The sequence below is a fragment of the Aspergillus niger genome (genome assembly GCF_000002855.4).
Source record: "Aspergillus niger supercontig An07".
NCBI lineage: Eukaryota > Fungi > Ascomycota > Eurotiomycetes > Eurotiales > Aspergillaceae > Aspergillus > Aspergillus niger.
Window position 1 is genome coordinate 2,309,226 of NT_166523.1, and position 25,758 is coordinate 2,334,983.

Below are 25,758 nucleotides of genomic sequence, written 5' to 3' on the forward strand. Positions count from 1 at the left end.
ATAATAAAACTTCGAAAGGTCTCCTTATCCCTTGCGAAAGGCTTAGTTTGGCTGTGTCCACGAACAACGGTATTACCACACCAGTCTAACTGATAGCAACTAAAATGGTCAGCACCATGAAATCTATGCCATCCGTCAGGTTGAACGACGGCACCTGTGTTCCTCAGGTAAGTTGTGGGAGCAGCAGACTTCATTTGCATTCCACCTGGCAATCAATCTAGTTACATCTGATAACGGAAGCAGCTTGGATATGGCTGCGGCACAGCTTGGTATAAGAAGGAAGGAGATACCAGTATTAATCGAGAGCTCGTTGAATCCATCAAAGATGCTATCCGACTGGGGTATCACCACCTTGATGGCGCCGAGACTTACAGGACTGAGCCTGAGCTTGGTCTTGCCATCAAGGAGAGCGGTGTGGAACGAGATAAGCTATTCGTAACCACTAAGGTGAGCGTAAATATCGCAGATATTCCAAGGGCAATCGACGCAAGTCTAGAAAAGCTTCAGCTCGATTACGTTGATCTGTAGGTATTCGTGCCCGGCAATATATCTCTACCGGCTTGAAGAACTTTTGTTTACTGCCAGATGCGAGGGCTAATGGGTGTTAAATATAGGTATCTAATTCACTCGCCTTTTTTTGGCAGCTCATATAGCGACCTTCAAACAGCCTGGGCTGCTATGGAGCAAGTGAAGGCCGCTGGAAAGGCACGGTCAATCGGCGTATCTAACTTCCTGCGGAGCCATTTGGAGGCTATCTTGGAAACGGCTACAGTTCCACCATCTATCAACCAGATCGAATTCCATCCCTATCTACAGCATGGCAATCTACTCGACTTTCATGAGAGCCAAGGTATCCAAACAGCCAGCTATGGGCCTTTGACTCCTATCATCCGGTCAAAAGGAGGACCAGTGGATGACCTGCTGCCACACCTGGCTAAAAAATATGCAGTCAGTGAAGGGGAGATTCTTCTGAGATGGTCTATAGACCGTGGCTGTATAACAATCACGACTAGTAGCAAGGAAGCCCGCTTAAGCAGCTATTTGCGCGCCTTAACCTTTCGGTTGACTCCTATGGAGATTGATGATATCTCCGCTGCCGGGCAGCAAAAGCATTTTAGGGCATTTTGGCAGGGAAAGTTCGCGTCAGACGATCGCTCGTGAATATGACCGGTCATATTTGTATAAAGTGTCAAGTTTAATCCTGCCTTTATAGTTGGATGAATTTAGATTCAAGCCTGGTGATTTCTGATAAACCGTCAAGCCAATGATATCTGAGGGATATTGCCTTATATGCGGGTTTACTTTGTGATGGCCAGATACTAGGACATATAGACCTGAGTCCCTTGTTGACCAAACTCCTCTGTCACTGCACATAGATAAGGACATAAGAACGAGCGCCGTGGAGCATGGCATGTGGTACGTAGTCGGAGAAGGCTGGTTGAGAAGTAAGAGCTCCAATCTTTGGAACTATGGCCCGGAGTATGGTGCCTAGTAGATAAGCGGAGGAGACCCGCTCTAGACTAATTATAAGCAAATCAATTACTGCCAAGCGTTTCCGCTTCGACCGCCAGCATCCCCAGTCGCGACTCAATCCCCTCCCCCCCCCAAAAACCCACCCTCACTGTTGGACGGAAAGGCGATTTCATCTCCAGAGGAAGCTCCTCGGCGCTCTCCTTCCTTGCCGTCTATTCCTTGCTGCCACGCCCACGTCAACGTTAGCGAGCCAGAGGCTCTTGTCCTCTATCCTTATGGCCTCGAGCGTCTCATTCTAGCTCCGGCATACATTGGCTGTTTGTCGACGCCATTTCTGTACGACAGGTCGGGGCTGGTTCCTTATCGCGTTCCTCATTCCAGCCAATTTTGTGCAGCGTTTCCCGCCAGCTGATTTCAGCCCGGCTGGTTGTGGGTGAAGGCGCTTGTGTTGTTGAACGCTCGTTCATTCTGGTCTCTCCTAACGTCCCAGGTCGCAGTCTTTGGGGCAATCGGCAAAACCCAACGAGGAGCCCAGTCCGCTCGGATCCAGATCTAGACACGAAACAGAGTAAAAGAGGAAAACTTAAGAACAATAAGAAGGCGCGCTGGCAGTTCTTGGAAGGTGAATTCTCACACGGTTACTAGGTGGTCCCTGAACCCGTTCCTGGGAAGTGAGATGTTCTATGGTGCCGGCAATTGAACTCCACTTCGCGGAGCCACATGATACTGGGAGCTAGCGCCATTCAGGGAGGCCAAAAGAGAAGGAAAGAAGGAATACTTGGTATCAGCCTGTCAGAGTTGAAAAGAGCTTGCTCGCCGTCAGCCACGTAGGCTTTTGATCAACGGACTGCAATGTCGGGGGACCAGCCCTATCGCTCCGCGGATGATGAAATAAAAGACCCCAAGTTTGTTAACGAGCAAACACATAACTCCGATCAGTCCTCAATCGATCTACGATTGAAGCGGCTTAGGGAAGAAATTCTTCCGTTTTATCCCTTCCTTCTCACTGTTCCCACTGATGTGCCTTTCCGCCTGGGGAGTCGCTTTGTCAACAACTGGGCTGTGGGTAATGACGGGCCGTTTACGCCGGAGGAGCAACAACTACAATATATGACATTCCTTACACATCACGAAGGAGATTCCTTGCTAGTGGCTGTGGGTGACTGGTCTGACGCGACAGGAAACGTCATGTCCGATCAGCGTTCCGGAGCCCAGAGTGCTGCAAGCACACCATCGAACAACTCGGTGAAGAAGAAGATAAGTTTGAACGACTACAGGAACAGAAGGAAGAGTGGCGCCTCCGCTTCCCCTGTCGGCCCTGAAGTCGGTAACCAAAGCACCTCGGTCCTTAACACTCCCGATGCAAGTCAGCGAGCTGCTAGGGCTAGCCTTCCTAACAATGACTCGCAAAAGCCCGTGGGAAAGCCACCCGTCCAATCGCGAGCTTCGTCTAACCCGGGGGGCATCGAGCGCAAGCGCCCGTTTGTCGACGGCACCTCGGATTCATGGAGATCACAACATAAGGTCGCGGCCCCAAAGAAGCCGAGGATATCTCCAACTCCTGCAAAGACCGACCGGCTGAAGGGTAACGGCTTACCTGCTCTCCTGTCACCGACCCTTCCCCCAACTTCAAGCAGTCCAAGACTGCCTCGACTTCTGTCTCCTACCCTTCCTCCTGATATTGAGAGGGAATTAGCTGGACTAGGGGAAGGCCTCTTAGGCCTAGGATCATCACAAAGCGACGGCGCTTCGAATAATGATTCGTCATTGGGACCAAGAATTCAGAAGGCCAAATCTGCCGTTCACGCTTCGTCACAGCCCGACTCAGCACACTCTTCGAGCTTGCATAGCAGGCAATCATATCATGGAAATGACAAACGATGGCCCTCAAGCACGGATGTCTCAACTCTAGACGCTTCTCTGGCCTCGAAAAGTAATTCAAAGAACCATGTGGGGAATACGATGTCAAGATCAACCGGCTCGCCACCGGCTCTGCAGGATGCTTCGGCTAGAGCGCAATTAGTGGTGAAATTGAAATATGGAAGATCGAACAGGAAGCGAATTGAGGCTCTCCTGAAATTTTCTGGCAAAAAAAAACCGGCCCCGCCAGGGTCACCCGTGAAGAATGCGCTAGACGTTGAGCCCTCCCAGACTCAGAAAGCCAGGCAGGCGGCAGCGAAAGCTCCAGCGTCGGAACATCCCGACCACAACAAGTCACAACGGTTGGAAGGGAAAGGGAAGCATACGGGCACCATTCCCGTCACTCGGGAACACTCAAAATTCCCCGAAAAGCCCCAAACACCTATGTCTCTCTCCTCAAATCTGGCAGTATATCAAACAGACAAATCGAAACCTAGTTCAACCACGCCAGTTAAAGACACCAAGTCTTCTTTCAACCGGCTTGATCCATTTAGCGGCAACGACGGAAAGCCGTCTTCGCACCCAGCCGTCAAGCGCCCCGGTACTTCGGCCACTCCTACAAAAGTTGCATCTCCGCAATCGAGTCATACGGCATCCCGTCAATGCGACCGTCGAGCTTGGAAAGATGAGTATCAAAAATATTCAAATCTGGGACGGGATCTAAAGCACGCTGCGGAGCGACACACAGCCAAAGATCACGTAACTACCGTTGATGAAAAGCTCGCGGCCGCTACAGCAATTGAGGCTATTCTTTGCTTCATCGTGGCATTTGTTGCCGATGATCAGTCTAAAGCACTATCCCGGCAAACTGCAGATTCGTCTTCCTGGCTATCTATTCTCGCATATTGGCGTGTTGTAAAGAAGAACAGCACTCCCTATCCGCGCCTACATAGCCTCTGCCTCATACTTGGTGCTGTCTCTTATGATGCCATTCACGCACTTGATCTTGAGCGGCTTGCTGCCACACCTCTGCCTGGGGAGAACACACCAGTGCCCACTCCAGGAAGCGATGAAAATGCTGCTCCGTCAGATGACCATAGAAAGAACCGGAAAGAGTTTGTGGAGCTGAAGAATCGACCGCACGAGTGCTATAGGGAATCCCAGAAATTATGGCTTGAAGGCTCACGTGGTCTTTGCGAAGATGTGCTTTCGCGTGAGTTTCCAAGTACCTGGTCTAAACGATCCAAGAATTTCTCGGAGTTGGGAAGGCAACGCTTGAAAGCTGGCGACTATTCTGGCGAATTTTTTTTGCCAGTTGGACGGACCAACGCCCCCCTTGAGGTAGTTCGGTTCAGTCACGCATTTCTGAGTGAGTGGTGCGTCAAGGAAGGTGTGGGATGGAACAGCCGACTCAAGCTGTAAATGCGACGAATTAATCCAGGCGTTATGCTATGTCGTTCGTGTCACAATCTCTGGTCCATTGCAATGACTTTCAGTTGGCGTTTGTGGCAGCAGGCGTGTACAGGGAATATATTTTGCCTGCTGTTATTATTACATGATACCACGGGTTGTATGTGCTTATGCTTAAGAGGAGGCAAACATTCATCTTTTATTTATCTCCAACGTAGGTCGGGGGAATATGTTGGGGGTGCACGAATTGAATCGATTGCATGCTATATCATCTCGCGTACATCCATGCCATTCAAACTTAGAAGTTGAGACCCGGGCACTTGGGCCTGTAGGTTAATACGCCAAGGAATGGAAAAGAGTCAAATAAAATAGAGGGTCTAATAACGATCTAGATACGATACCTGGCATAAGTCGTTCATTTAGCAGATGTCTCCCGTAGACATAGTGATAAGGAATAAACACAATCGCTAAGCCGAAACCTCTCAAAATCCCCGAAGCGCAAAACCAACATCAGATTTCAAGTCATCGAAAATCCTATCGAGCTCAGCATCGACAGGGCGGCGAGTACTAAGCGGTAGATGTTCTCTCAATGAGTATCTTACCTTCGCTTCATGGTCGCACAGGTACCTGCTAAGAAGTAATAACTCATGCATCCTCAAAGCGCGTATTCCTGGAAACAGAACCAGACTCTTGGCCGAAGAGCCAGCCAGCTTCCCGACAGTACCTTGCCTCTCGCCCGTAGGCTCCAACTTCGCTACTCCAACAAATGATTGATGCATCGACAATATCTGCAATCACACCTTCAATTGCTCCCAACACACTCCAACCAATCGTCCCAGCAATGAACCCAACCATATAGGCATACATGCTTCCACGGATTGAACCGTTGGTACCCATCACACTTAGGCTCCGGGCAGTGCTCACCCAGCCACCAAACCCAAGCGCAAGAGACATCATGAGACGAGCAGCATGCAGGATGAGCTTGGAAAGTCGGTAAGGGAGAAGAGCTCCAGAATGCTCACGAGACCAAGAGAACGACCGTGGGTGTAAAGAAGTCGTCGCTATGGAGGGCGTCAGGTTTGTCATCTGCACCAGGCCACGAGCGGACACTGTAAGCGGCTGGGAATGAATGGAAGCATATGTGAGGGTAAGAGGGTCCGTAAGGGCAGTTATAGGAGTTGGGACAAACGAATAGGCGCAGAAACTCAAAAGGGAGGCGATGCGACCGGGAAGCAACAAAAGCGGGACGCGGATCATTAAAGCCAGGAGGCTCGATAGGCAAATTGTACCAAAAAGGGTTGTAACGGAGTGCAGAGTTGCGGCCTGGACTATTTGCCTGGACGTCGGCGCCGGCATCGTATAGCGGTGAAAATACCACTGGCTCACGGCGGCAGCTGTGACTGTACGTCGAATACCAGCGATGACTCCCAGTGACCATGCGTAAACGAGCACATAGTAGACTCCTAAGCACCAGCCGCTTGAATCGACAACAAAAAGGCTGGACCGAGAAAGATGACCTTCCAAAAACACTCGCGTAAATATGAGCATCCATAGCCAGGTCCATAAGACAATGAGAACGAGGGCACCAAGCCCCAAAGCTAGAAGCTCTGGATTCACGGCGAGGATGCGGCATGCAAATTCGAGTATGTCGACGGCCCTCCCTATAGCGTGGCGACCTCGAACGACATTATAAATCCATGCACTGGCCAAAACAAACGGAACAATAGACCCGCATCTCATGACTTTGTCCTGAACACTCGATCCGTGCCACGTACCTCCAAAACTCGAGATAAAGGGGTAGAGAAAGAAGGAATACAGGATTATGGGAACGGCGATGATGACAGCGTAGACCAATGGACGTACGTAGGAACGTAATAATGCCAGCCAGAGCAGAGATATGAATATCGACGCGACAGTATAGGTACCCAGCAGGTAAAATGAACTGTGGATGGTCAAGTAGACCGTGTCACCCCATTTCGACTTGTCACCAGAAGGAGGTGAAGTGTGGAGGTAGACAAGAAATGACGTAGCGAAGAGAGAGGCCACGGATATGAGAAATAACTGACCCCAGAAGGCATCATGAGTTGGAGAGCTAGCGCCTATCGGTGGAGTCGACATTCGGTATGGCCGTGACATGCCTGGCGGTTGGGATGTTTCTGGCAATACTGCGTTATCTGAATCTATAGGCAAGAGGACTGAGTCTATTCCGAGATTGCCCGTTCGTGACTGTGGCTGCTCTCGAAACCGTTGAATGGAGGGCGGTTTATCATCACCAAATACGGGAGAGTCAGCCCGGTCGCGGCCAACATCGGATGCCAGTGTATCTTCCAGTTGAACGTCAACTAGGTTTCCCCTGAGCCTGCTTCTGTTTCGCTCTGCTTGAACCGAATCTCCCGTTCCGCGTGGCTCCCCGTCGTATTCAGCACGCAACTCTTGCGCTCTGTCGCTAGTTTCGGCGTCGCGCCAGGAGCTCCAAATGCCCTTCCCCCTAGTATAGGGAGGCTTTTGTTCCTTCGAGCTGGCAGAGTCGTTATCGTCGCCAATCTCTGAAGACTCCCTAAGGTAGCTGCTCCCAAATTGACGCCGTGATTTTTGTAAGGCATAGAAGTCGGCAATCTCTCGCTCATGCTCAACCTCATCATCCTCCTCTCGAAATTCGTCAGTAGCGCTGTAGAAGAGAGGCGCAGGCTGAGACACAACCCTCGAACTAAAAGGGAAGCTTGATAGTTGAGAACCGGCAGGTTGATATGGGTCGGCCGCATTCCTGTGGAAGAATGAGCGCGAGGAGGGCAAAAGAGAATTCCGAGGTTGTTGCAAGAGACGTTCATGTCCCTTTCTTCGGGGGTCTTCTGGATGGTTCACAACCCGTGACTGGGACTGTGCGAGGAAACGGGAGGCATCTGGGCAGACAGTGAGCGATGAAAAGCTTGGTCAATTTATAAGAGACGGACAGCAGAGTGATAATCATACATTCGGAGAACATGTCTGACCTGGTTCTCTATCTTCGTTCTCTTCTCTTTGACACCTTGGCCCTTGACCAATGAGCCGCTAAACTTCTTATACTCAAATCACTGGTTGTCCAGATTATGGCAGACGAAGCGGTGTGAGCGGTATAAGCCCGATGCAGTTGAAACTCAGTCGGAGTGGGAATCGAAGGACTACATAGCAAAGAAGCCAGATGGGACAGGGTTATCCATCAAGAAGAAAATAGATGACGGATTGGGATATAAACTGCAGGAAGAGTTCAGACAGGCAGAATGCGTACGAAGGAAGTAGTTTTCCCTTGCGATCAGTAGGTGAGGTTGCAAGCGTCATCAGGCAAGGTCATGATGATAGATGACTCAGCATCCATGCCATTCGTCTTGGTTGGTTTAACTTGCTTGGACTGCAGAATGCGCCCAGTACGAATGTTCTCGGTGTGCGGAGCAGGAAACTGGAGTACTTCAGACCATGCCCCAAAAACAAGGGGTTGGGTTGGAATCTTCCTTGCAGTCAATATATGTGTGGCTTGACCATACAAATCGGTAGCTTAGATAGATAACTAGTAATAGTACTTTGGAGAACTAGATAGCACTAAAGTATGGTAGCTACTTAACCAGTGGATAGTCAGAATGGCCATCATTACATAACAGCTACCTGCTCTGTACCCAGCATTCCTCGGCAGCTCCACTATAGCTTGGTTGGCTTACCGAGCGAAAGTTATCTACTGGCTACTCCAGACTGGCTATCAATTCCGTCCTATCTTATCCCGTACTATCTAGTAGGTTGGAATCCAGCGTTATACCCGACTGAGTTTAGTAAGGCTGAACGTAAAAAGAGAATCTCTCCCCGTGCTGCGCACCAAGAAGCTTACGGAGTACTCAGCATCATTATCATACGATTATCTCACCATAGGCCGACCGAGCACAGGTTGGTACATCCTTTCTATTTCTCAAGGCGAGTTTCCGTTCTATTTTGGGCGCCATCTTCCAGCAGTTGATTTTTTTTGGGAGCATGACTCCTACAGACCTCTAAAGTCCACCGGCATCGATCGACCGAACGAATATTCACTTAACGTCTCAAGTGCCGGCAAAAGCGACATTCCTCTGCTGTATCCATGTCACAGCCATGGGATTATATTGCTAAACTTGTCTGCATTGGGGACTCGGGGACTGGGAAGTCCAGTGTGGGTACACTCAAGCTTGACAGACCATCTTACTGCTGACACACGGCTGCGACTTTCTAGTTGACGGTCCGACTTTGCGAAGGGCGCTTTTCGTCCTCCCATGATGTTACAATCGGTGTCGAGTTCGGTTCGCGGATTGTTCCGGTGGGCCCGCCAGCTTCAAAGGCCTTGGGAGGCGAGTTCGACGGTTCTATCCGCAATCGTGCCCCTTCAATTACACCTTCGCCCTTATTGCCCGCTACGGCTACAACCAGCGAATCAGTCGCTTCTGGACTGCCCAGTCCTCCACGTAGGGTACAAGAGCTCCAGAAAAGAATGAAGTTGTCGCTATGGGACACCGCTGGCCAAGAAACGTACAAATCTATTACCCGCTCTTATTTCCGTGGTGCTTCGGGTGCCCTCCTGGTCTTCGATATTACTAGGCCTTCTACATTTGTATCGTGCACACAGTGGCTTCATGATCTGCGGCAAATTGCAGAAGACGGCATCGTAATTGTTCTGGTCGGCAACAAGAGTGATCTTGCCGGTGATGACTCGAGATCGCATCAGACGGTCACTAGGCAAGAAGCGGAGGAGTGGTGCCGTTTGAATAACATCACACGGTATGTTGAGACAAGCGCAAAATCTGGAGAGAACGTGGAGCGTGCTTTTCTTGAGGTGGCTGAGATGATATATCGCAACATCGAAGCTGGCAAATATGACCTCTACGACCGTCGAAGTGGTGTGAAGGGCTATGGTGCCACCGGCGGATCAAACCCGGGTATCCCAAACACTGTCACTTTAGGCTTGGATGATGCCATGCGCAAGGGTGGAAGTGGCCTGGGAGGAGGCTGTTGTTGATACATACAGAATATTATACCTTCTATCGAGCTTATTGTTCAAAGGTGGAACGGAACCATATCTTGTGCGAACATGTAACAGTCCTTATAGTCGCCCTTGCGGAAGTATGGTTCTATGAAAATATAGAATAGCCTCGGATTTCGCCCATAAATCTCTAGGTGACCTTAGATCATATACATCTCGAATTAATGAGAATCAAGGCAGTTGGTACAGAAGTATGAAGCAATAAATACTAATTGCTACAAAAGGGCAGAGGGGCATATACTAAAACCTGAAATCCTGCCAGTCTTAACATCTTACATCTGACTATAGAGAAGACAGTCCACAAGCCAATAGTAGCAGACACAAGTATGGTATCGCATATGAGGTACAGCGATGACGAGAAGCGTCATAGGTAATCAGGTGTTGACGATACGGGTTATGATTATGGTGATGGTGGTGGTGGTGGTGGTGAGGTGGGGCAGCTCAGTTGGCTATCCGCCAGCCATTGAACCAGTTCAGATGAGACCACTGCTGACTGGGCCCTTCAATACCAAACACAATAGCTCGGAAGTATGCAAACAAGCTAATGATCGCGCAGTAAAGCAAGGTATAGATCGCCCAACGTAGCTTGTTGCTCATCCGTTGTGTGAACCAGTCAACACAAAATCCGAATGTGAGTATGGCATAGTAGAGTGCCGGATAGTAATGGTGGACGTAAGTCACTCGTGCCATGACCGCAAATGGTAGATAATGCAACACCCATCCAATGACTGGGTATAGACCGGAATAGTGGATGTGGTCAATATCCGCTTGGGTAAGTTCAGTATATCCTCGCTGCCAACGCACGAGATACCAGAGAACCAGAAGCGCAAATACTCCAAGGCTCAAAGTACTCCCCCAATAGACGAAAGGGTTTCCGAGAAGGTAGTACTTGATGGTATTGTCATCCCAGGAGCACATACGGAGGCCCACATTGAGTATAGGCCATTGCCAGAACTTGGAGGCGAGGTCATCTTGCTTGTCCGGATCGGGGACAAGAGCATTGTTTGACGTCATCATAGCGACATTCAAATGAATAAAATCTTTCCAGAACGGAGACTTGTAGGATCCGGGGTCGCCTGGTGGAACTAGGTACAAAATCAATACTCGATCGCCACGATTTGGACGGCATAGGTCAGGAATAGGGGTGAACTTACGCCTTTCGTTGTAATGTGACTCGACATTCCAATGAGTATAGACATCACTGGGCTTATTCTCCTTCACGCATGTTGTCTCAATCTGTTTGAAGCCCCATTGGGGCAGGTTTACATTTCCTGCACGCAGGTAACAGCCCAGGACAGGATGTCTCAGGCGAAATGCAGTAGTAAGTGTCCGAATCTTGCTCCTGTCCCTGGATGCAACATCATCAACGACTTCAACCGCCCAGTGATCTTTGTCATCGCCAATGGTAATGTTGCCATAACACGAGACTTCAAATTGGCTCTTAGTAACGGGTGCAGATATAGCATGTGAATGTAAATTCCGACCCGTCTGCCCATGAATGAGACGGATGATGTCCCCGTCACCAACGAATCTTAAAGAGCCCTCGGGGTCATAGTCCGGCTCATACCTATTGGGGTAGATAAACCAATCGTTATTGGAATCCTTATGGTGATAGCACGTCACCTGTTGTTGTGTTGACCCTTCAGGATACGTTTGGATATGCGAATGGAGAAGTCCGCCACCATACCCCATGTTCTTCAGTGTCACCCTCGATCCCAGTGCAATCTCAAGAGGACTATCCTTCCCGACCTCAGTGCCCTTCAAGTTTGCCTGAAAAAGTGAGCTCATCTGGGCATCTCCTGGACCACTATTCTCGAGAATCCAGAAATGAACATAGAAAGACAAAATGTAGACAATGCAGGGCACTATTATTAGGCCCACTATGCGAGCAACTAGATGTTTCGCTACCACAACCTGCCGAGCATTAACCAATGAGCTAAAGCTGTTTACATTCCTGTAAGCCGCTTACCTCAGGCATTTTAAGGTCACCAAACTTGTTCCATAGGTCTTCAACGGTATAAAGGCCCACAATAGCGGTGCAGAAGAAGCCCACCCATTTGACACTGCAGACACAGCCGATGCTCACGCCGGTGAGAAATAGCCACGCGAACCATTCGGCCGAAAAGCTAGCATTCTGCAGTCGATGAAATTTGGCCCAACATAATGTGGTTGTAAACGTGAAGCATAGTAGCATGGAATCAAGGAGAATAAACCTTGAGATGGTGGCATACGAGTTCTCGAATAGCACCATCAGACTGATAAGCCAGACAGTAGCCTTGCGAAAACCCAGCTCCCGTGCGGTATAGTAAGCAAGAGGGACACATACCGCGCCGAAAGCCGCATTGAAAATACGCATGAACGTATAGTTGACGTCTTCGGGATACTTCTCACCGGATTTGAATTCGAACGAGCCATTATAGCCAGCAAGGAAACCCGACAAGCCAACTAGCATCTTTCCCAGTGGTGGGTGTACGTCAAAATAAAATTCGCGCTTCAGATAGTGTGAACCGAATTTTCCAAAGCTGCGTATTATTACCAACCAATACATTAGCACTCTGCACTGACAAATTAAGAAAGGATTCATGCACTTACTGTGCCTCATCCCATGTCACGATATCTGAACGACCAATATGATACATGCGGGTGAAGATTGCCAGAGCAGTCAGGAAGAGAGGTGCAAATATAGGCTCCCAGCTTGCCACAGCAGAACAAAAAGAGGTAGGCTAAGACATGCGTCAATATTATCGGGTATCAAGTGCAGTAAACCTTTATAAAGCTTCAGGCTAAGGCGAGCATCATACCTCTTGCTTCAATTTCTTGGCATCATATGCATCATGATCAGGAGCACGACTGAGCTCCTGCGTGAGAGGGGCAGTTCTGCGCCGCACTTCAGAGGAGAGATCAACCCCAGAGCTTGATGCCTGGCTTACTCCCACCATATTTGATGTATAATGAACAGATAAACAAATGCAGGGACAAGGAGTGGCGGAAGAGAAAGCAAGTATACAGTATCAGACTGCCGCAGGAAGCTGGTTGAATGTAGAGCAGCTCGCTGGGATTGACTTTAGGTGTGAGTTGCAAACATTTCTTATAGAAAAATTAAAATGCTTGGTCTAGCAGGCAGTACTCCAGCTTTTTCTGGGGGCTGGAGAGAGGAAAGAAAGAAAAAGAGAGGGGTGGATGAGAAGGTACCTTGAGAACACAAGGCAAAAGTATGGAGGGGAAATCAGGATAGATTGAGAACACACCGCTTCACCAGGGTCAAATGGGTAAAGAATGGAATTTTTTGTTGAATTGATAAGGAAAATCTGGGAATTGGAGGTAATGAAAGGGAAGAATAGAAAGATTGAAAGCCAAAGAAAAGGGGTTAAGGGTTGAGTGTGGGAAAGAAAGTCAGCCTCTCGAAGGGTTCCCTACTCAGAATGTAAGACGGAGTGGAAGCGCAAATGGCGAGTTGGCCTGGAGATAACACGGAAAGCTCGGGCGCGTGGCCTGAAAGCTCCGTTCCGCCTGGGCCACTTCTGGAACCTCGACTGCGTCCTCCGTCTTGTTCGTCGGCAGTGACGGCGAATTACTGAGAGAGGTATAGCGTGTCTAATGGGGGCAGACATGTCACTACCGCTTGATGGCATCATATAGTAGTCTAGTTGTGTGCATGTGTGAGAGACCACAGGTATCATGAAAGATGTCCTGATTTTGGTGTGGCCAAACTTCCCACCCTTGGACAAAATTTTGGTCCCAGATGCTTTGAAGTGTCTTCTTTACTGTTGAACTAATTCTTCATGTTACCACACTTAGCCGAGCTTGATTATTGTAGTGACTCATCAGCCCTCGCTGTCTGGACACGATATAAATATATTATAGAAATGCGATGCAGAATTTGAAATTTCCGTAATCTGGTGACTCCAGCTTTAGCTGCTGTTCTTTGAAAGTCATTTTCCGAGAGCAAGATTTCAAGCTGAATTGAGCATCAGCATCATTGTCACCTAGAACAGGCATCTAACGGCAGTATCAGATATGTACCATGAGTTGATGAAGTTTGGCTCTTGAGGTTTTGCGAAAGACTGGGGAAGCGGAAGCCCCTTTGTGATGTACTAGTCTGTCAAATCTGACGCTATTATGCAACGCACAGATTGTGGGGAACGAACTGGTTGAGCGCGTATTTACCTCACTGGCTGTTAGATTATTTTTTCCTATTATAAAATAAAAAGGTAATACAGTTATAACAGCTAAAGGTATATCAAGTTCATAGGTTCTCGATCTATAGGGGGGGAAGCGTAGGGAAGGCGGCGTAAACTGCCTGCTGATTTAGCTTCGGGGAATGAGATGCTTGGCTGAGGTGTAGGTATGGACAATTTGTCCATACAACTACGTACGGGAATTTGTGAATGGGTCAGGGTATAGATTGATAATAACTGATCTTGCACAAAATTGTGTATACGCTCAAGGGTCATAAACCCAAACCTAGACGAATAAACTATACGTTATTACTAGGAGAGGCGGGGTGCTATGTTTCACATCGGGACATGAGTGTGTGATGGTTAGCTTCTCATGTATCTAGGTCGGCATGAGACCTGTGAAAGCATGGATTTTGTATTTTGATTATCGTTAGTACTATGATATGCAAGAGGGCCAAGGACCGATTTCTCTCTAATGGTTTATTATCCCTCAATCCCATTGCTTCCACATCATCGGACGGTGGTGGTATATCATGTAAGTCAGAGATATATCTCTGAGCTTGAAAGGCTCTAAGAAGACATGTTCCTGATATACTGAGGCTTCGAGTTGAAAGTTGTACGCGGATTCTCATTTCGGAAGTCACGGAATGAGATTTTGGGTGATACGAGCCTCACGCTTCGTACCAATTCAGGAGATGTCATATTTCTAAAACCTATTCTGGGAGCATGGTACACGTCTTGGTATATAATTATATGCATACATAATAATGTTAGAAAGTGAAAACGGTGCAGTAGATCGAAATAGGGTCTCGACGAGATCAGCATCTGCGAGACCGGTGTCGGGAATACCGTAGTGCCAGTCCACTAAAAAGAGAAAAAAAGAGTTAAGTCGGTGTACATATGGAATAATAAAAGGAGATAACAAGGGTAGAAGAGGTAGGTACAGCAACAGGATGTATATATATCTGTTACATGAGACTGGACCATACGCGGTAGCCCTACTCATTCTCCCCTTGCCCGAGACGTCTATACTGTCCGCCCTGCCCTGTTGATTCCGATCCTTTGTGTCGGGTGATCATATTCGAAATCCAGCCTCCAAACCCCTCTGGTCGACTACTACTGTCTTCCCGGAAGCCTGTCCTGCCAGGCTTGCTACCGGTACTAGAACTTATATTCGGTGGGTCAATTTCCAAGCCAGGAATGGCACTGTCTGCCCCCAGACGGCCATACTGGCGTCTGATGTCAAGTGAAGGTACAGGAGAGCCAGCACTCATAAGGGAGCCTCGTTCTCCCTGAGTTGCTGGTGTTGGCATGGCAGTAGTCGCATCCCCAAACAGCAAGTTCATGTCTTCCAAGCGGACACCACTCGTTTCCGGATATAAGAAGAAGACTGTAGGATATAAATTAGACGTATAGTCAATCACAAGGAAAAGGTGACATGGCGCTTACCTAGGACAAAGCTGCAGGCACAGAAAAACGCATGCACCAGGTACAAGCGCCACTTGATAGCGGCTTGTAAGACAGGCGTGACCTCTCCGACAAGCCAGTTAAAAGCCCAATTAGTGGCTGTACTGAGACTTGCGCCCTTCGCACGAATGCTCAATGGCAGGATTTCGGGGGGGTAGAGCCATGGTATGGGTCCCCATGACGCACCAAACGCAGCATTGTAGATCATGACAAAGATGACAGTCAGTGTAGGTGTCGCCACGACGTCGATATATATGAAATAGGAAATCAGGGAAAGAGAAATAATCATTGCCACCGCTCCAGAAAGAAGGATGGGGCGCCTTCCCCAGCGATCCACCAGATACCAAGGAGGTACAGTAGAGGCCAGATACGAGATTGCGTTGATCCCAGTCATCAATATAGCGTCACGGCCAGCCCAACCTGCTGATTCGAATACAAGCGGAGCGTAATAAGAGATGACGTTGATACCGTTAAGCTGAGCTAAGGCCTGTGCCGACATCGCTATCAAGACCCTTTTGTAGTAACGTCTGAACATATCTGTGTAAGATCTTTCGCCTTCTTGCCTTTGCAGGAGAACGTTCATCTTGATCTCTCTATACTCTTGTCTGGCTTTGTCACTGTGCAAGTCTCCACTTCCATATAGATTTGCAATGACAACCATACCCTCTTCATCGTGGTCATTATCCAACAGCCACCTAGTCTTGCATAAGCATGGTGAACGGTTATTTCTTCTGCATGTCACGCATGGACTCACCTTGGCGACTCGCAAATAAGGAGGCTACCCACACCAAGCAGAGCACCCATGACGCACTGGAACAACAATGGTAGGCGCCATGAGTAATTACTTTCTATAAAGCTACAGAAATAATCCACCCAGACGCTGGCTGCATATCCGGAGATGTTCCCTGTAAACTCGATACATGCCAGTTTCCCTCGGTTGTGGGGAGGCTTGAAGTAAATCAGCAAAACATCCGAAGCAATATGCAACGAGGGTGGTTGCAAATACCGATATTTCAGACTGGTAGACTGGTACAATCGTCGATAAGGCCCCAACGCCCAAACCTGCAACGATACGACCGGCCATCATCATAGGCAAACCGGTAGCAAAGGCCTGTAATGCACCGCCGATGAAAAATACTATAGAGCCATACAGGATCGTTTTGCGACGTCCTATCAAGTCGCCGATTCGACCGACAAGTAGAGAGGATATGAAAGCCCCTACTTCAAGGATTGCAACCACCGTACCTATTGCAGCTCGCGAGGGTTGATTGAAGTAATCCTTGAAATACCAGCCTCTGATCGTGTGTCAGCAAAGCCCTCCGTTCCGTAAAAAAAAAGGGAAGACGGACGTTATGATCCCAGACATAACACCTTGGTCATAGCCAAAAAGGAAAACGCCCAAGGATACGAAAACACTCGTAAAATACCTACATAGCTGGTCAGTAGAGCTAGTAGGTAACATTTTTCGATAACGAAACCTCTTACAGTAATGGCTTCCCAACCAAGCCATGTAACTGTGCATTTTGTCGGTTATTGGGTGACATTATGACAGCTAAGAGGCGCTCTGCTCGTGAAATCTTCCGAGGTGGAGGGCAGGGTATTTCGATCTTCTCAATGTCGTCTTCACCGATAACAAGCTGACTGGGGTAATGGACACGATTCTGTTTCTCGGTCCGCACACTGGATTCCACCCGATCAGAGCTTTCACGATCTTCAGAGCTTCTGAGTGGGATCCGAAGAGAATCTTCGGCATTAGCAAACTGTTCCGTCAGATCTCCACTGTCGGTCCAGGTAAACTGCTCAGACCCAGTGGGGTGAGTCGATATAGAGGAAGAGCGTCGACTGCTCCTCCCACTAGCAGATTCGACTACTTTAGCAGGCTGTGGGACAGAGGACCTTGAATGTGAAGGAAGATTTTGCAAGGGTATGCCAGAGGAAGTATGGGCCGGGGACGTTGTGAGAGGAATGTTGGCGGTTGTGATGGGCTGGGATTGACAGCCCCCCTTTCTTGGTTGGATATTAGCTTTTTTCTTTCTGTCACCACTCTTTCACGCGACCAGAGTATAAGATCGCTGCGAGTAGAAATCAAGGAGAGCTGGTAATTTTCGTAACGCTCCGCAAAAACCCGAATTGTGCGTTTTCATCAAAGCGGCATGTAAAGACAGCTGCTAATGTCTTTGAAGGGATGGATCAGAAGGACAGCGGTGCAGAGTGATCGCTGCAATAGGATGGAAGACCACGCGCCAAAGCGGAGACAAGCGAGTGAGGTGAACCAACTGTTCACAGGATGCCGAAAGGGTGTAGAAAGCGGTGATGACAATCCTTTGGGGGGTTTGTTCACGAGACAGGCAATACTTGGCAGATCAACAGCGCAGGATGACGGTGCCCGGAGTTTCAGCAGCCAAATAATGATCAGGTGGAGAACCTCAAGAGCAAAAGGGGAAAGCAAGATGACCTAAGGCTGAACATATGTTCGGAAATTGGTTAAAAGGTGGCCTTTGGCTTGTGTACATAAATCCGTCCCAAGGTTGTTGCGTTTTCCAGGGGGGCTAGCCATGATAAGATGACTAGGGGAGGCAGCTGTCAAAACATCGATGTGACTACTGTTACGTACCTTGATGGGGTTGTCGGAGACCCCGCAAACACTGACACTACTAAGTGGGTACGAGATTCTGCCCAGTAAACTACGTTGATCGCACCGCCACAGATGGAAGCGCTGATGAGCATTGTCGTCAACATGGTACGCTAAAGAAGGTACCCTTCCAGTACGTGCCCAACCGTATTTACCCAGGTAGGTGTGGTCGTTCATAATCCTCACCTACCTGGGTTGCTTTCAACTCTTACTATATATAACAACTCGTGAACTGTGATATTTTCCCAACAATACTGTTATGCAAGGCATATACCTGGGAGCCCCGATTATGTGGAAAGAGCCCATATAGACCCAGGAATCTGTACCATGTTATTGATCCGACAAGCTACTTGACTCGTATTATACGGTCCTATATATACCTGTAATTGTAGGCTTGGGTCACTATAACCAAGAGGTGTCTTGGCTTACTTAACTGAGGATTGGTACCTTGTTTGATAGCTCTTGATACATTAAGACACTTCAAAAGGAGTGAAACAAAGCTGGTTAGTCATTCGCGGCTATCGCTTGGAACACACGTGTCGACAGACTCTTTGTATATATTAGTTGTAAGTAATGCCACGACGTAATAATAATATGATTTGTCCGTAGGACATCGGTGGTTATCACCTGGGTTAACACTACTACTACTACTACTAGTAGTAGTAGTAGACAGTAGTCAACAACATAGGTGGCCCCTTTACTACTCGTCGTTACAATGTATAGCTAGCTTTCATGGACCACAAGCGACAATGAACTTTATCATTTTAACACTTTCTATCCGATATCAACCTAGCTGTCATACCGCACACACCACACATCCTTCTTCGAAAGTAGCCTTTTTTTTTTTCGTGGGTTTTTCGGGGGGGGGGGGGGGGGGAGGAGCGCAATGATTGAACCAGCATGTTTATCATGCTAAAAGAATGTCATAACCATCTTTCTGGATATATACAGCGTCTGCCATATTAGCGTACTTACGACGCACCACCTCGAATATCACCAAGCCTGCACTAGTGCTAGGTACCTGACGAATAGCGTCCCTTGCAAACCCACGAAACAACCAACGACGCCAGCCACCTGCCCTATATGCCTTCCTCCTGCATCTTTTCAAGGTTTCTTGGTATGCAGAGTAGTACAGGCGTAGCATTTCCCTTTTTGAAGGATGAAGACTCGCCTGATGGTCAATGTATTCCAAGCGGGCAACATGGAGGCTTTGAATAGCACTTAGCGGGTGCTGTATACTCTGTTGAGCAATTGAAGCTGCAACACCTGCAGCCATCAAGAAACATGGCTCCAGAGCATAATGTGGTCTTATGAGCGGTACACCGCGGTCACTCGACTGGATGTGCTGTGACTGTTCCACGTAATGAGTCCGCCGTGAGCCGTAGTACCAGGTCAGAAATGAATAGTAGGCTTGCGACTTCACGAACTCAAAGAAAGAGAAAAATACTGCATAACCAAAAGCGTCGCGCGTGAAGGATAAGCCCCACCCTGCGAAGATACCACGCACCCCAATTTGATTGAGTTTATGGCGGCCATAATGCCACATGCTCTTGTAGGGGCCCTCTAGCAAGTCACTCGCTCGGAGGCGGACCTGAAGCGCATCCAGAGGAGCCGCTACTATTGACTGAATTGTGCCCGCTATAAGTCCAGCTGCAAATGTGCTTGAAGGTGGAGCAGGTGGGTATACGCGTTTGATGCCTTGAGACGCTGGTTCGTACAAAGCACCAAGGACTTGTAGATAAGATGTATAAAGGACGGCGCCAATCCTATCCATAGCAGTTAGACAACCCATGTAACCAAGTTTGAGGCTAGGTAAACCAACCCAGCATTTGCTAGGAGAGGCGGCATAACTTGATTAGGAATGAAGCGCCACCCGTATGTGCGAACGGCATGGACAAGTAACCCCGGAGTGGTTGTGTGCAGAGACCAACCGGATTTCGCAATATGAGGATTGACGGCTCTAGCGAAGGCCTAGCGAAATAATAGGAAGAGCCATATAGATCAGTTGACATGGACTCCAGAGATCAGTGCAACCAGGCCGGCGAAGGAACAATGCAACCGCATACCATATAACTGAACGAGAGGATGGGCTGTCAGTGACTGAAAGGACAATATCCAAGAGATAATCAAGAATCATACTCAACTCGGGTGCGAAAAAATGCCTTGATAGGTGCTCTGAAGTAGAATGCAACCAGTTGTGCACTAAGAGCACGCACTCCCGCAGCAGAGGCACCAGTGGCTGCATTCTGTCGCGGATTTCTGCGTGACGAGTTCCCCGAATCCAAGCTCGAGGTATGGTCAAATGTGGGTAATGTCTGAGTAGTGGCCATGCTGAGGCGTGTGAGAAAGCATTAGAGATGATAGTTTATCAGTGATACAAACATAAGCATAGCGCTTATTTCAACAACATTGCCAGCCCGCTCTGCAAGGTTCCATGAAAAAGTTCCTAACTAGAGGCACATTGTACACTGAATGAGGGCTAACTCGTATGGTGAGGACAGCTATGACGAAAACAGATGGTGACTAATGACAGCTTCATATGAGGAGCTATAAGTGAATCGCTCACGAGATACTTAAAATAGTGAATATGAATATTTACCCTTCAGGGTGGAGAGGTAGTACGGAAGGGTACTTTTGAGCAAACAACTCAAACATCGCTGATTTGTCAGGAACACTTGAGGCGAAACGCGCCTTCGGAGGTTTCGCGTTTGCGCTACCCTATCTTAGTTTCTTCTACAGAAGTAAGAGCTAGTCAATGAGACCCAATCTACTCTCATTCATTGCTCAAGTGAAGATATCCTCCAGTACATTCATTTCTTTAGCCTTCTGCAAATCTGGTACTTTGAGTATCCCATTACGAAAATCTGCTCGCTGCCCTCCACTAAATTTCATCCTACCTCTCAAGGTTCCCACGGGGACTTTCTGCACAAGCTGAATTGTTTACAACAAGCTGGCAGGCTGCACCCATTGACACACTCACATCATGGCCGAAGAGATTGTGATAGACAAATCTACCTTCTTCAATAGATTATCAAGCTTCTATGGTGCATGGAAAGCCGACAAACGATCTAGTCATGCTAACTTCGGTGGTGTCTCGTCGATTGTCATCCTAATGGGCAAAACCGACGAAGCAAACAGCTTTCAGAAGAACAACGCAATGCACGTATGTCTTCCAATAGCCCTTTATTATATTCTTGTCGGCTCACCTATAATCAATAATAGTTCTGGCTCCTTGGCTATGAATTTCCCGCTACGCTTCTAGTTCTTACAACAGAGATGGTGTATGTGGTGACTACAGCGAAGAAAGGTGATTTATCATATGATATGAATTTGGCAGTGCCTTGATTACTGACATGCACGTTTAATTACAGCTAAGCACCTTGAGCCCTTGAAAGGTGGCAAGATTCCCGTGGAGATATTAGTGACGTCGAAGAATCCGGATGAGAAGATGAAATCGTTTGAAAAGTGCATTGACGTTATCAAAAATGCCGGCGTGAGTCCTACTCTCCACAACTTGAGCGTCCTTGGGTGGAACTGACTGTCCTGGGATAATAAGAAAAAGGTTGGCGTGTTGCCGAAAGACACAACCGCAGGTCCTTTCGCAGAAGATTGGAAGAAGGCTTATGCAACTTTGTCAAATGAAGTTGAAGAAGTTGATATTTCGCCCGCTCTCTCTGCTACTCTCTCTGTCAAGGATACTGATGAATTAGTGAGTTTTGCATGTCTTCGGAGGTGGGACTGGCTAACGCGACAAAGGTATCAATACGTAATGCGTCGCGGGCATGCAGTGGTCTGATGTCTGAGTACTTCGTTGATGAAATGTCTCGCCTACTTGATGAAGAGAAGCAAATGAGCCATAAAGCTCTTTCAATGCGGATTGATGCGAAGATAGATGACGCGAAATTTTTCAACAAGTTAGCAAAATTGCCGGCAGAATTCGACCCTCAACAAATCGATTGGGCATATGGACCAGTGATACAAAGCGGGGGGAAATATGATCTCAAGCTGACTGCGATATCGGACAACAACAATTTGCAGCCGGGGATAATAATTGCTGGTTTCGGCATTCGTTATAAGACCTACAGTTCGATGATTGCGCGCACCTATCTAGTTGACCCAACGAAATCTCAGGAGGCAAACTACGCCTTCCTACTAAACGTCCGCGAAGCGATTTTGAAAGACGTCCGTGACGGGGCCGTGGCTAAGGACCTATACAGCAAGGCGATCAACCTGGTTCGGACAAAGAAGCCTGAGCTTGAATCCCATTTTCTGAAAGCTGTTGGTGCTGGCATAGGAATTGAGCTTCGAGACGCTAATATGATCCTCAATGGAAAGAACGATAAAGTTTTGAAGAGCGGAATGACATTCGCTGTCACAGTTGGTCTGACTGATGTTGAAGATTCGAGCATCAAAGACAAGAATAGAACCGTCTATTCGATGGTCATTACAGACACTGTTCGCGTCGGAGAAACTGGGCCTCTGGTGTTCACGAAAGATGCTGGTGTTGACATGGACTCTGTGTCGTTCTACTTTGGGGATGAAGAAGAGCCTCAGAGACCAGTAAAGGAGAAGAAGGAGGCTAAATCAAGCGCTGTTGCCAATAGGAATGTTACAAGAACGAAGCTTCGTGCTGAACGACCCACTCAGATCAATGAAGGTGCCGAGGCACGGCGACGTGAACATCAAAAGGAGTTGGCTGGCAAAAAGACCAAGGAAGGTCTGGACAGATTTGCCGGAACCACTGGCGATGATAACGGAGTCACACAGAAAAAGTTTAAGAGATTCGAGTCCTACAAGAGAGACAATCAGCTGCCAACGAGAGTGAAAGACCTAACCGTCTATGTAGATCAGAAGGCTTCCACTGTTATTGTGCCAATCATGGGTCGGCCAGTACCCTTCCATATTAACACGATCAAAAATGCTAGCAAAAGTGACGAGGGAGAGTATGCATATCTCCGAATCAATTTCCTTTCACCGGGCCAAGGCGTGGGCCGAAAGGATGACCAGCCTTTTGAGGACCTTTCCGCACATTTTCTGCGCAATTTGACACTTCGGTCCAAGGACAATGACCGACTGGCCCAAATTGCTCAAGACATCACAGAACTTCGAAAGAATGCTCTGCGGCGCGAACAAGAGAAGAAGGAAATGGAAGATGTGGTAGAACAGGACAAATTGGTTGAAATTAGGAGTAAGTATTGCCTCTCAACATTCTGAAAGACGTAGACTGACTAGGTTAGATCGTCGTCCTGTCAAACTGCCTGACGTATATCTTCGGCCTCCTCTGGATGGTAAACGTGTTCCAGGGGAAGTCGAGATCCATCAGAACGGTCTTCGTTACATGTCACCTTTTCGGAATGAACATGTCGATGTCCTGTTCAGCAACGTGAAGCACTTGTTTTTCCAACCTTGCGCTCACGAGTTGATTGTTCTGATACATGTTCATTTGAAAACACCTATAATGATAGGGAAAAGGAAGACTAGAGACGTGCAGTTCTACAGGGAGGCAACCGAGATGCAGTTCGATGAGACCGGCAATCGTAGGCGCAAGCATCGTTATGGGGATGAGGAGGAATTCGAAGCCGAACAGGAAGAGAGACGGCGGAGAGCCGCTCTAGATCGGGAGTTCAAGGCTTTCGCCGAAAAGATTGCAGATGCTGGGAAAGACGAAAGCGTCGATGTTGACATCCCTTTCAGAGAAATTGGTTTCACTGGCGTTCCAAATCGCTCTAATGTTCTGATTCAACCCACAACAGATGCTCTTGTCCAATTGACAGAGCCGCCATTCCTGGTGATTACTCTGAATGAGGTAGAGATTGCTCATTTAGAGAGAGTACAGGTAAGTGGGAACCTTATCACTGGTATTTACTACTCCTAATGTCATTAGTTTGGACTCAAAAACTTTGATCTGGTTTTTGTTTTCAAGGATTTCCACAGGGCCCCTGTTCATATCAATACGATCCCTGTCGAATCGCTAGAGGGTGTTAAAGACTGGCTAGATTCTGTTGATATCGCATTCACAGAGGGTCCACTGAACCTAAACTGGACAACAATCATGAAAACAGTCGTGAGTGACCCGTATGGTTTCTTCGCTGATGGGGGCTGGTCATTTTTGGCCGCAGAGTCGGATTCAGAGGGCGGATCGGACGAAGAAGAGGAGTCCGCATTTGAGCTTTCTGAATCAGAGCTTGCGGCGGCCGACGAGAGTTCAGAAGACGACAGTGAGTTCGACGATGATGCCAGTGCCGAGGCTAGCGATGACTTTAGTGCCGACGAAGAGAGTGGTGAAGACTGGGACGAACTCGAATCAAAGGCAAAGAAAAAGGACAGGGAAAGTGGCCTGGACGATGAAGATCGTGGAAAAAAGCGCAAGCGATGATCTGATTTCGCATTCCACATGACAGCTAGCTGTGAATTTCGAACGAGTGTCTAGTTTGCATCAATCGCTCTCCAATACACAAATTCTACAAAAGGTTCATGAATTGTGATAGTCAATTCCCACGGAATTGAAAGACCAAGATGTTGACATCAATATTCGTGCTACCATAGTTGTCTATCTATAGCTGGTATATGTGCAAATTATATACCCTTGGAGTCCGTCCGTCACTTCCCTTCCCGCATAGCGGACCACATACTCCTCATTCTCTCCGCTTGATCTGGAGTAAAACTCTCATAACAGTCATCAGATGAATAGTCCATAAAATTATGAATAGCATCAAGGCCAGGAAGATCGGGGCATGAATCTTTCTCGGCGGGACATCCGCTCGTAGGCTCAGATTGCTCCGGGGTGTCATCAATGTAATCTCCTTCATTATCAGGGGAGCACGATTCACCTTCGAACGTATGCAGCAGCCCATTCCAATGGCCAACCTCATGAACCGCTGTGCCGCCTTTGTTGTACTGCGCTAAACTACCACCCGGCATGATATCCGCTAACACGTTACAACCATCCTTGATGTAGCTGGAACGAGGGCTGCTGGAATTCACACTCGGGTCAGGCAACGTACAGAAGCCTAGGACAGTTGATGATGATTGATCTGACACATCTGTTCGTCGGTTACCGTCATTTGGATAGTCCCGAGAATTCTCGTCGGATGACGCCTGGAGATCTGTTTGGAAATAGACATTTAATGTGCCATAATTGCCCCTTCGTAGGGCATTCTTCATCCCCAGTTCATCATCATTTCGCGCCCACGAGTCATTTATGTGACGAGTTATGCCCTCCAACCGATAGGTGATAGTCGCACTTTCATATGCCTTCTGAAGATAGGAAAGCTAGGACTTGTTAGTCCAAAACACGACATTGCGCAGGCATGGGTCAAAAGTTGAATGGTGACGGACCTGGCTGGTGATCATGTCGTCTGATACTGTGTTTGCTGCTTCATTGCTGCTTACAATATGAAACCATGTCTCGATTTCAATCCAAGGCACCACCTCCCGGCTCTCCTCGGCGGTGCTGTCACGTTGGGCCTGTACATCATACAGCCTCCTATGCTCCGCTCGGAGTGACTCACCGGGCGCTGGCGTGGAGCAAAAGTCACGTCCAGAGAGCAGTGCGCTGCATCTGGTTGAAAGATTGGCAACAAGAATGACTGTAAAGAGCGCGTGGAAGTTGAGTAACAATGTCATATTGGTATCGGGCAGTGAAGATTCTCTACTGCACCGAGGACAAAGGACAAGATGAGAATTATAAAATCATAAGCATCATTGCC

General features: G+C 48.1%; 14 protein-coding genes across 14 annotated transcripts; 8 read left to right on the forward strand and 6 right to left on the reverse strand.

The window, feature by feature from the left end:
- Nucleotides 1–116: 116 nt before the first annotated feature.
- Nucleotides 117–1,161, forward strand: An07g10290 (uncharacterized protein; the record flags this gene model as incomplete). The annotated part of the gene is made up of 3 exons (XM_001392067.3): nucleotides 117–167; nucleotides 244–524; nucleotides 615–1,161. 3 exons carry the CDS (start codon nucleotides 117–119, stop codon nucleotides 1,159–1,161), a joined length of 879 nt encoding a protein of 292 aa, XP_001392104.3.
- A 250-nt stretch (nucleotides 1,162–1,411) lies between these two features.
- Nucleotides 1,412–2,118, forward strand: An07g10300 (hypothetical protein; the record flags this gene model as incomplete). Its single annotated transcript, XM_059748749.1, has 3 exons — nucleotides 1,412–1,484; nucleotides 1,572–1,818; nucleotides 1,869–2,118. The coding sequence occupies 3 exons, from the start codon at nucleotides 1,412–1,414 to the stop codon at nucleotides 2,116–2,118; spliced, it is 570 nt and encodes a 189-aa protein (XP_059603848.1).
- A 207-nt stretch (nucleotides 2,119–2,325) lies between these two features.
- An07g10310 (uncharacterized protein) lies at nucleotides 2,326–4,755 on the forward strand (the record flags this gene model as incomplete). Its single annotated transcript, XM_001392069.1, has 1 exon — nucleotides 2,326–4,755. One exon carries the CDS (start codon nucleotides 2,326–2,328, stop codon nucleotides 4,753–4,755), a length of 2,430 nt encoding a protein of 809 aa, XP_001392106.1.
- A 365-nt stretch (nucleotides 4,756–5,120) lies between these two features.
- Nucleotides 5,121–7,726, reverse strand: An07g10320 (uncharacterized protein; the record flags this gene model as incomplete). The annotated part of the gene is made up of 4 exons (XM_059748750.1): nucleotides 5,121–5,144; nucleotides 5,346–5,370; nucleotides 5,468–7,643; nucleotides 7,714–7,726. The coding sequence occupies 4 exons, from the start codon at nucleotides 7,724–7,726 to the stop codon at nucleotides 5,121–5,123; spliced, it is 2,238 nt and encodes a 745-aa protein (XP_059603849.1).
- A 228-nt stretch (nucleotides 7,727–7,954) lies between these two features.
- On the forward strand, nucleotides 7,955–8,722 carry An07g10330 (hypothetical protein; the record flags this gene model as incomplete). Its single annotated transcript, XM_059748751.1, has 3 exons — nucleotides 7,955–8,066; nucleotides 8,173–8,244; nucleotides 8,343–8,722. The coding sequence occupies 3 exons, from the start codon at nucleotides 7,955–7,957 to the stop codon at nucleotides 8,720–8,722; spliced, it is 564 nt and encodes a 187-aa protein (XP_059603850.1).
- A 117-nt stretch (nucleotides 8,723–8,839) lies between these two features.
- srgD (secretion related GTPase srgD-Aspergillus niger) lies at nucleotides 8,840–9,748 on the forward strand (the record flags this gene model as incomplete). Its single annotated transcript, XM_059748752.1, has 2 exons — nucleotides 8,840–8,908; nucleotides 8,969–9,748. The coding sequence occupies 2 exons, from the start codon at nucleotides 8,840–8,842 to the stop codon at nucleotides 9,746–9,748; spliced, it is 849 nt and encodes a 282-aa protein (XP_059603851.1).
- Nucleotides 9,749–10,213: 465 nt separating this feature from the next.
- pmtA (protein O-mannosyl transferase pmtA-Aspergillus niger) lies at nucleotides 10,214–12,711 on the reverse strand (the record flags this gene model as incomplete). Its single annotated transcript, XM_001392073.3, has 5 exons — nucleotides 10,214–10,857; nucleotides 10,927–11,686; nucleotides 11,742–12,294; nucleotides 12,365–12,495; nucleotides 12,574–12,711. 5 exons carry the CDS (start codon nucleotides 12,709–12,711, stop codon nucleotides 10,214–10,216), a joined length of 2,226 nt encoding a protein of 741 aa, XP_001392110.1.
- A 28-nt stretch (nucleotides 12,712–12,739) lies between these two features.
- Nucleotides 12,740–13,350, forward strand: An07g10360 (uncharacterized protein; the record flags this gene model as incomplete). The annotated part of the gene is made up of 4 exons (XM_059748753.1): nucleotides 12,740–12,840; nucleotides 12,924–12,960; nucleotides 13,075–13,093; nucleotides 13,202–13,350. The coding sequence occupies 4 exons, from the start codon at nucleotides 12,740–12,742 to the stop codon at nucleotides 13,348–13,350; spliced, it is 306 nt and encodes a 101-aa protein (XP_059603852.1).
- A 1,598-nt stretch (nucleotides 13,351–14,948) lies between these two features.
- Nucleotides 14,949–16,961, reverse strand: An07g10370 (uncharacterized protein; the record flags this gene model as incomplete). Its single annotated transcript, XM_059748754.1, has 6 exons — nucleotides 14,949–15,340; nucleotides 15,400–16,112; nucleotides 16,172–16,322; nucleotides 16,387–16,712; nucleotides 16,767–16,844; nucleotides 16,903–16,961. 6 exons carry the CDS (start codon nucleotides 16,959–16,961, stop codon nucleotides 14,949–14,951), a joined length of 1,719 nt encoding a protein of 572 aa, XP_059603853.1.
- A 105-nt stretch (nucleotides 16,962–17,066) lies between these two features.
- Nucleotides 17,067–18,100, forward strand: An07g10380 (uncharacterized protein; the record flags this gene model as incomplete). Its single annotated transcript, XM_059748755.1, has 6 exons — nucleotides 17,067–17,208; nucleotides 17,297–17,391; nucleotides 17,478–17,515; nucleotides 17,601–17,684; nucleotides 17,762–17,833; nucleotides 17,962–18,100. 6 exons carry the CDS (start codon nucleotides 17,067–17,069, stop codon nucleotides 18,098–18,100), a joined length of 570 nt encoding a protein of 189 aa, XP_059603854.1.
- An 856-nt stretch (nucleotides 18,101–18,956) lies between these two features.
- Nucleotides 18,957–19,841, reverse strand: An07g10390 (uncharacterized protein; the record flags this gene model as incomplete). Its single annotated transcript, XM_059748756.1, has 1 exon — nucleotides 18,957–19,841. The coding sequence occupies one exon, from the start codon at nucleotides 19,839–19,841 to the stop codon at nucleotides 18,957–18,959; it is 885 nt and encodes a 294-aa protein (XP_059603855.1).
- A 232-nt stretch (nucleotides 19,842–20,073) lies between these two features.
- On the reverse strand, nucleotides 20,074–20,379 carry An07g10395 (uncharacterized protein; the record flags this gene model as incomplete). Its single annotated transcript, XM_001392077.3, has 2 exons — nucleotides 20,074–20,122; nucleotides 20,189–20,379. 2 exons carry the CDS (start codon nucleotides 20,377–20,379, stop codon nucleotides 20,074–20,076), a joined length of 240 nt encoding a protein of 79 aa, XP_001392114.3.
- Nucleotides 20,380–21,032: 653 nt separating this feature from the next.
- An07g10400 (uncharacterized protein) lies at nucleotides 21,033–24,425 on the forward strand (the record flags this gene model as incomplete). The annotated part of the gene is made up of 7 exons (XM_001392079.3): nucleotides 21,033–21,212; nucleotides 21,272–21,356; nucleotides 21,421–21,542; nucleotides 21,606–21,758; nucleotides 21,806–23,237; nucleotides 23,287–23,885; nucleotides 23,934–24,425. 7 exons carry the CDS (start codon nucleotides 21,033–21,035, stop codon nucleotides 24,423–24,425), a joined length of 3,063 nt encoding a protein of 1,020 aa, XP_001392116.1.
- Nucleotides 24,426–24,649: 224 nt separating this feature from the next.
- On the reverse strand, nucleotides 24,650–25,675 carry An07g10410 (uncharacterized protein; the record flags this gene model as incomplete). The annotated part of the gene is made up of 2 exons (XM_059748757.1): nucleotides 24,650–25,321; nucleotides 25,388–25,675. The coding sequence occupies 2 exons, from the start codon at nucleotides 25,673–25,675 to the stop codon at nucleotides 24,650–24,652; spliced, it is 960 nt and encodes a 319-aa protein (XP_059603856.1).
- Between the last annotated feature and the right edge of the window lie 83 nt (nucleotides 25,676–25,758).